Genomic DNA, 9,455 nt, shown 5'->3' on the forward strand with positions numbered 1-9,455 from the left:
TTGAAGTTGTAACCACCGAACCTTGCCTTTAGACTTCCATCATCGTCTCGTGACCCGCGTGTGTTCCGATCATTTACGAACCTCGATGAGGAGCCTGATTCCCTGTTTCTAGGTTTGTGATCGTACCTTTGATTATCTTGCCTTGATCGTGAGTCTTTTCCCGTAGGTCCCATGTATGGCTTGTACCTGTTTTTACCGGATCACTTTTTATTTTCCACACGCCTTGAGCTTACCTTTTCTTCTGTTTTATGTTGTAAAATAATGTCTTCTTCAATCCTCGTCTTTGTACTGTATATGTTGTAGACATCATTCCACGTTGTTGCTGGGAATTCTCGGAGCCTTTCTTTGAGTCGCCTCGTGGCTTCTGAACTCTTCTCATTCAAATTACTAGCGAAGGCTATGGCTGCCCAATTGTCAGGTACTCGTGGCAGCGTCATTCTTTCCCGTTGAAATCTATCTACGAACTCTCTAAGCAACTCTGAATCTCCTTGCTTGATTTTGAAGATGTCTTCCATTCTCTTTTCAACTTTTTGAGCTCCCGAGTGTGCTTTGATAAATAAATCTGCAAGCTCAGCAAACGAATTTATAGAATTTTCAGGTAAAAGAGAATACCATGTTAAGGCCCTTTTAGTGAGTGTTTCACCAAATTTCTTGACCAAGACCGACTCAATCTCTTGCTTAGTCAAATCATTGCCCTTGACACCTGTTGTGAATGCAGTAACGTGATCTCGTGGATCTGATGGACCATCGTACTTTGGAATATCAGGCATCTTAAACTTCTTTGGAATTGGGAGGGGGCAGCACTTGGCTTCCATGGTTGTTGGGAATATTTATCTAATCTACTCCCTTGATCACGGGCGGTACTCCAGGTATTTGTTCTATGCGTTCATTTTGCTCCTTAAGCTGTTTCTGCAAGGTTAGTACTAGATTTTGTAAATCAGAATTAACTGGATTACCTGGGTCTCTCTCTTATGTTTCACTAGGGGTTCCACCACTGCCTCAATTAACCAATCCAGAACGAGGATTCTCCAAAGTATTGTTGTTTGGAGTAGATGTGGGTGGAACAGCAGGTAATTGGCTAACAAAAGCCTGAAGAGCTTTATTGACTTGAGAGGCAATAAGTTTTTGCAAAGCCTCATTCATGGTTTCAACATTTTCGAATTGAGCCTGTCCATCCGTGTGAGATCCATCAGGAGTGCCTCGTGGAGAGCCTTGTGGAGAGCCTCGTGGAGAGTCTCCCTGAAGTTGTTGGATTGTTTGAATTTCTGGGTTTCCTTGAGTGTTGTCATTGTTGTTTGACATGATTGATGCAATCAAGAAAATCAGGTTGAAATATAATTGATTATCAGATTCCCGGTAACGGAACCAATTTGTTTAACCAAAAAATAGATTTTTAGTCAAAGCTAAATATTAGAAGAATCGGGTTACTGATAATCGAAAAAATAAATAAAGAAAGAAATTTTAGAATAGCCAAATATGAAAGCTGGTAAATCAGAGTATATTTCAATATTCACTTGTCCCTCCAATGATTACATATTGCTCCTTTTATAGGTCCCTTTGGGAATCTTTAGAAATGCACGTTATGCCTAAGTCATAATGAGGCTATTATGAGTGATTAATGACATTAAATACTACGTTACATAATCATTACATTGAATGTATATATTCCTTAACGGTTCCAGCATTTAATACCCTTTAAATGTCGTATTTGCATCTTTTTCTTTAGCCAGGTTCATTTCTTCTCATTGCTCGTATGTAAATAAGCTTAAACAGGAACGGGGCGCTGAGCCTCTCGTCTCGTGCCTCTTTTTACCCGTATCTGTTTGTAACTCTTGAACCGTGGCAAATCACAACTCATTATCCGTTCCACATGTCAGGACACGTCATCATGTATATATGAATACAAATTTTCCACAATACACTCATCATATTTAATCGATTGATGAATATTTAGATATGATTAAACGTACTCTTTTGTCTATTTTATCGAATAAGATCAACTTTCTAATTTATCTCATCGTTGAAGGATTTTTCTTTTCAGAATTTCAAGTTTTCGTAAAAGAAAAGGAAAAAAAATAGAAACACGCTCATGCTTGCAAGGATCCATCGAAGCTTTCAACATCAAGTCTATAAATGGAGCGGCTTAGGACAGAAAACTCCTACAACATTGTTGGAAAATATTGGTAAAGAAAATAAAGAACAAAAGATAAATTTCCTTGTAGGATTTTACTTATATATAATATTAAAAACATAATTACACTATTAATATAGTTTAACTTACTAGTATTAGTACCCGCGCGATACACGGATATTATTAAAGGATATTAAAAATATCAAAGTTTATATGACATGATTTGTTTGAGCACGTTAATTATACTTAGCAAAATCATATATGTTGTCTTATCTTAGTGCACATACCAATAATAAAATGTTATGTAATTAAATTAAACGAATCATATAATCATCACATAACTTTTTTATAAAATTCAAATATCATAGTGATATAGTTTGTGCAACAAATAATATGAAAATATGGCATAATTCAAAACGAATAAGAATATATCATAATTAAATAAATCTAAAAATTTCTTTATTTAGTATTTTTCTAACTTAATTTGTTAATGTTCATCATCATTATTAAAATCTTCAATTCTTTCCTACTTGTTACTCTTTATAAAGATCATAAATATAGATTAAAGTTCCATAACAAAATTGAATTGAAGATTGTCATTTCAAAATGAAATTAAAATAATTAAAATTTTAGTTACAGTAATGAGATTTCATATATAGTTCTTAACCTATTTGATAATCTCTCATAAATTCTCTTTAAGATTGCCCGGTAAAAATTTAATTATAGTAAATGAGATTCATATATTATTCATAATTTGAATTTCTTATTTGACAATCTCTCCACAAGCTTTCCTTAAGCTTGCCAAATGACTTGTTAATAACTTGTCACTTGGCTTAATTAAAATAAAAACTTTATTTCTTTAATATAGATATATAGATTGTAGTATGCTACGTTACTAGTTATTATTTTATCAGGTTATCAATTAATAATTATCATATAAATTTAATATTTATTTATTATATAAGTGTTATAATTACTTGTTACACTATGAGTGCATTGTATACATTTTGTTTGTACTAAATTAAGTTCACATTTTGATTTTCCATCTGTCTAAATTATGCTAATTTGACTTAAGAAAGAAAACTGTCATAGATATTATATATTCCTTAATTTTTCCATTTTTTGGATGGTCGGCTAAGAACGAAGTTTTACGACTAGACCATAATATTTGCCACTAGTATCCTATTAATTACCGACTTCAACCCAAATAAGATTAGAGTAATAATTAAATTCGAATTCTAAAATGTTTTGCTTCTACCTAATCCGAGTAAATAATTGACTGACAACTAAACCCAAGTTTGAACCGTGGTTTAAGATAGTTTGTCAACTAAAACTAACCCTAGTTAAAGAACTCTTATAAATACCAGCAGCCATAAACCCTCGAGCTTTTCCCATACCTATTGTTCCGTTTCGTTACTTTTGAGAAAAGCAAAAGACTACAGCTTCGCTTTGTTTTTGCTTCCTTTGTTCTTTCAAGAAGACAAATCCCCGCAACGTTCGCGCTACATGGTAAATCCTTTGTTTATTCTTTTTTTTTTTAATTTTAAATAAAGTTCATGTTTTTATCGATAAATCCAAGGTTTAAACATTTGATTTTGTCAAATTTTAATGTTTTCTTATAATTTTGCCGAAAACATGGATTCGAAACTTGTTTTCTATTGGAATTTAGTTGTTTTCGCCACAACCACAATTCTGAATAAAAAAATTCACTTGCTCGACTTCGTCAATTGACTGAATAAATTTTATGAATTACGGGTGAAGGTGCAGAGCGTGAGCGTGGATCCATCGGATCGGGACTCGGAGCCGTTTGTGGAGGTGGACCCCACAGGAAGATACGGGCGATACGACGAGCTTTTAGGCTATGGAGCGGTGAAAAAAGTGTACAGAGCGTTTGATCAAGAAGAAGGGATTGAAGTAGCATGGAACCAAGTCAAATTACGCAATTTCATGGATGATCAGCCGGTGATTGACCGGTTATACTCGGAAGTCCGGCTATTGAAAACCTTAAAGCATAAAAACATAATCGCATTGTACTCTGTTTGGAGGGACGAAAATCGCAACACTTTGAATTTCATAACGGAGGTTTGTACGTCAGGGAATTTGAGGGAGTATAGGAATAAACACAAACATGTGTCGATGAAGGCGGTAAAGAAGTGGTCCAAGCAGATTCTCAAGGGGTTGGACTATTTGCATACACATGAACCTTGTGTTATTCACAGGGATCTCAATTGCAGTAACGTCTTCATTAATGGCAATGTTGGACAGGTAATATTATTAATTACTACTTTCTTTCTTTGTTTATTCTTTTGTTTCGTAAAATATGTTAGGAGTATCTTTTTTTCCTTCTTTTGGAGAAGTTTATCTTGTTGTCCTTCTCTTCATTGAGAAATAGTTTTATTAGTTATTCACTGTCATGACTATTTTGTTCAATCACAAAAAGGATAATGTTTATTATACATTCAAAAATTAACTGTAGGAGAGCTCACAACATTATTGTTGTTCATACGCGGAGCATTCGTTTCACCGATTTGATTGGAAAGAAAAAAGAAAAGAAAAGATTTGATTTATATTTGAATCATATTTTGTTATCCATGTTAGTTCTTCAGTTTAGCTTGTTTTCTATATGTTTTTATGAACTTCAAAATTTCGAAGGAATTACGAGTAATATTATTCTTTATTCCTATTGTGCTGACATAGGTTAAGATTGGTGATTTGGGCTTTGCAACAATAGTAGGGAAGAGTCATTCAGCACATTCAGTGCTTGGGACCCCGGAATTCATGGCACCAGAGCTATACGACGAGGATTATACAGAGTTGATCGATATCTACTCGTTTGGAATGTGTGTTTTGGAGATGGTGACTCTGGATTTACCCTACAGTGAGTGTGACAATGTAGTCAAGATATACAAGAAGGTAATATCTGGAGTGAGGCCTAAGGCAATGGACAAGGTTAAAGACCCTGAGGCCAAGGACTTCATTGAGAAGTGTCTTGCTCAACCCAGGGTTAGGCCTTCTGCTTCTGAACTCCTTCAAGACCCCTTCTTTGAAGGTATTGATGATGACGAAAACGACGACGAAGAATATACTGCTGCTAACAAATATTGGCCTGCCTAGGTTAGCCATTGTTATTATATGATATTAGTTAGTACAATATTAGTTTTTGGTGTGGTGTTTTGGTGCTGATACTTGTGGCAGGTTTGGGTCTGTTTTGTGGATAGTATTTTTGCTTTTCCTTCCAAAAAGAAGAAAGAAAATGGTTTGCTTTTTTTGAAACTTCTGCAAAAGAAAGACAATAGAAAGAGTGGATTTTAGTTAAGTAATTTGTACATAAACTTGATATCAAATACTATTGGAAGATTGAAAGTTGTTTTGAATTCTTTGATAAGTCAATTCACTGTTTTCATCTTTATGCTACTTAATAATCCATCTTGAGAAACCTTAAAGGATAATGTAATAATAGATCCTTCAATTTTACGGTATTTACTTACAATTTCTTAATGTGTCTATATGTACTGAATTAACCTTTCATTCGTGGGAAGTGGCAGCAGAATTAAGCCTTCAGATGAGGCAAGTCAAAATTTTGGAATTGGTAAAAAGGAGAGGATCATTTATAGTAAATAAAATATTAGAGAAAAAGCTAAGTCAGAGTAGTTGAACGGGCTATTCTTCTAGTTTCAACTGTGAATGATTCAAATTTAAGAATTAAGAGCTAAGCAAAAAAGGACCAAATTAGATTTTAGCATAATGTAATGGCTTTATTTATTTATTTCTTTTCGTAAAACATTGGGTGGAAGCAAAGTAAGTGGTTGACATACTCAAGTTGTCGCCACATTGTATTATTCGTCGTTTGTTGGACTAAACAATACCATTAAAAAGATTTTAAAATAAATAAAGAAAAGGGCAATAATATTTATTGGCGTGTGTTGAGTTTCCATTTCTTACTTTAACAAACCGAATCTAAGCGGAATAAAAGAATAATAAACAGAGAAAAAAGGTATTCCCATTCGCACAATTAAGAAAAACAAAAGGTTGAAACGGAAAATAGGAAAAAGGTCTTCAAACACAGCTGTTTTTAGACGGCGTAGGGCCATAGGAACATAATTTCTTCACAAGCATAAGGTTGGTTGTGGGGTCCAGTAACGGTCTCGTTGCTTATTTTGATTTGAGTTCGGGAATAGTATAGTTGGCACCAATGGTCGTGGTTGTATGGTGGTATGGATAGAATTATTTCGAGAAATGATCAAAATGGTCCTTAATGCATTGGAGTTGGTTTATTTTGGTCCTTGATATATACCCATTGACAGGTATAGTCCTTACTGTTTAGAAAAAGTGGATAATTTTGGTCTTGAACCCTAAACTAACAGATTTATCAAAAACAATAGTTAACTTTTAACACCGGAACCACATGCAACTCACGTGATATCTAAAAAAAGAGAACAAAAACAAGTCGGGGTTGTCGAAGAAACTCAGCCGGAACAATAAAAGGAATTCAACCGGATGGTTACTCTGTCGAAACAAAGGGGTTCCACCACCAACTCTGCCGAATTCAGCAAACTCTGAGCGACGGCGAAACTAGTTGAGCCGCAGTCCGCCGATTTAAGCTCCGGTAAAAAAACTCAGCACCAATGACATGGTGAAAAAAACTTGTGGAGGCGGTTAAGGCTTACTGGACGTCTGCAAAACAGATGAAGAAGGATAAAAAATTGTGTCAATTTAGTTTTGTATTTTTGTGATTCTTACCATGTCACCGAAGCTTGAACGGAATCGAAAAAGTCCTTCGGCACTGGCATCTCGATGTTGCACCAGTGAAATTTTATTCTGGTTTATAGTTAGGCAAATGGGTATTCTTTTTCAGTTAAAATTTTTTATACTTTTTCAAAGTTTCAATGAGAAATTTAAAAAATGATAGAAGATGGAATGCTAGATATTTCTCTTTTCTAATTTGTTTATAAATTAATGTCTACATTGTAGTACACCAAGTAAAAGTAAATGTTGAAGTTTAGAATTATGAGTAGCAAATTATTTTTTGTAAACACGAGACCAAATTTGTGGTTCTTGGGTGACCATCTGATGCATTTGTTAGTTGCAGAGAAATGAGGAAAGTGACTGGGAACTAGAATCTCATGAAAGGAATATTTTTTAATGGTCACGTGAGTTACACGTGGTATCAGATGTTAGGGTTAACAGTTATTTTGGAAAATCTGTTAGTTTTAGGGTTTAAGACCAAAATTGTCCACTTTTTCTAAACAGTAAGGACTATACCTGTCAAGGGATATATATCAAGGACCAAGATAAACAAAGCCCAATACATTAAGGACCATTTTGATCATTTTCTCGAATTATTTCATACCTAATTACGGGTTTTGGGTTCGAGAATCCTGATAGAAAACGTTTTACTTTTTTAATGAATGCTCCAACATTGATATTGGATATCAGATGGAAAAAAAAAAGATTAGCAAGTTTGAATTTCTTTTTATACTTTTATGAACGTTTTTGAACATGCATTTATAAATAAAAAATAAAAAAACAATAGGTAGTAACTTCTTTTGAAAACTGAAGTTTTTGAATTTAGTCCTGCGGAAATTAGAGAAAAAAATTTAAAGCTCTTCTCTCGGGCAAATCACACCTACAATTTCCTTTTGATCTTCAAATCTTTGGAAATTTCTCCTCGAGTAAGAGTGTTCGAGTAATTTCATTATTTTCATATAATCCACTATCATTAAAATGCCTTTGATGTCCAAAGATTATGGTCAAACTTCTTCTTTTTTTTTTTTTTCCTCCTTTGAAATTTGAAATATATATATATATATATATATATATATATATATATATATATATATATATATAAGTATTATCCAATCACCATTATAACCCTATACCACCACTGAATCTTTACTCATAAATATTATTAGAAACAGGACAAAAGAAAAAAGAAAACAATGAGGAGGAGAAGAAGAAAAAGCAACCACCTACCAAAAAATCGTAAAGAACTTTTTGTCTAAGTTTTTCGGTGAAGCTTTTTTGACCGAGATTTTATTGATCGGTTAATAGTTTTTCTTGGTGGAGTGAAGTATTTACTCAAATCCGGTGGCTATAGTAGAGAGCGATGACGATGAGATAACTGTGAAGGCAGGGGATGAAAGAAAATAAAGAGAGAGAGAAGGGAAATGGCGCCGAAAGGTAGAGAGTCAAAGTAGGGCTGGGCATATATCGGGTATAACCGATAGCCCGAATCGATAAAATGCTATTGGGTTATCGATATCGGGTTATTGGGTAAATAGTTTGATAGCGGTTTAATGTTATTTGAGTATTGGATTATTGGTTCGGGTCTCGGTTTGCCCAATTTAATAACGGTTTAACCAGTAGCCCAATAAGCTTTAATAAATTTATAATTTTACCTACTAAATATATAAAGCCACCTTATGGCTCCATTCTTTCATTCTCTCAGTTCTCTCGGCAGTTACTCTTCATCTTCATACCTTAACCATTAGAGTGAGTTTTAAACTTTTTTGAATTTCTCATCTTAATTCTTCAGTTAAGATTTTTTGTTTTAAACTTTAAAGAATTAGTTGTTACATTTTTTAATTTTTCTATTTGTTTCTTTTGTTGCACTGATGCTTTAGTATTTACAAGATTAGGATTTTATTATTTTTCTGTGAATTATGCCCACCCGCGGTGAGATAGTTAGTAAGATTAGCTTGTTGAATGTCTTATTCCTTACTCCTACTAATTTATAACTTTGAAATTTGAGATCATTCATTGAGATTTTCAAAGCAAAGAAAGTTTCTTTTCTATAAATGAAATTTAATCCCTCTTTTTTAAGAACAAAAATTCAGTTCCATTCTCTTAACACTGATCACGATTTCTATTAAAAACATGAAATTTTTAGATATTTTTTATTCTTATCGGGTAAACCGATAAGGATCGATAACCGACTAACTGATACCCGATAATCGATATCTTATCGGTTTGGTTATCGGTTTAGCATATTTATAAACCGATAACTGATATGCCGAACCGATAACATTCACAACCAAACCGAACCCACCGATACCCACCCCTAAGTCAACGTAGATGGCTCTCAAAATTTGACTTGAATTTGATTTTTAATTGCTCAAAACATACAAATCGGCTAATTTGTAAAAACGAATCTATTTTTTGTATTGGAATGTGTAAGGCAATTGTCCATGTATAATTTTAAATATAAAATTCTTTATTTCTTCCATTTATCAGGTTTAAATGTAAAGGGAAATGTTAATATGCCCGCTTCTATCAAATTTATTATTTTCCTAATTCCCCTTTACTTTATATATATATATATATA

The 9,455-nt window shown here is 33.5% G+C and overlaps 1 protein-coding gene across 2 annotated transcripts; it reads left to right on the plus strand.

Annotated features, from left to right (window-relative positions):
- Positions 1 to 3,526: 3,526 nt before the first annotated feature.
- On the plus strand, positions 3,527 to 5,510 carry LOC109241923 (probable serine/threonine-protein kinase WNK11). 2 transcript variants are annotated; one of them, XM_019408751.1, is made up of 3 exons: positions 3,527 to 3,640; positions 3,893 to 4,396; positions 4,829 to 5,510. In XM_019408751.1, the coding sequence occupies exons 1-3, from the start codon at positions 3,638 to 3,640 to the stop codon at positions 5,243 to 5,245; spliced, it is 924 nt and encodes a 307-aa protein (XP_019264296.1). In that variant the 5' UTR covers positions 3,527 to 3,637; the 3' UTR covers positions 5,246 to 5,510. The 2 variants fall into 2 exon arrangements, with proteins under 2 accessions (XP_019264296.1, XP_019264297.1); XM_019408752.1 differs by having other exon boundaries at positions 3,899 to 4,396.
- The last annotated feature ends 3,945 nt before the right edge of the window (positions 5,511 to 9,455 follow it).

Source organism: Nicotiana attenuata, unplaced genomic scaffold (assembly GCF_001879085.1).
Source record: "Nicotiana attenuata strain UT unplaced genomic scaffold, NIATTr2, whole genome shotgun sequence".
Classification (NCBI taxonomy): domain Eukaryota; kingdom Viridiplantae; phylum Streptophyta; class Magnoliopsida; order Solanales; family Solanaceae; genus Nicotiana; species Nicotiana attenuata.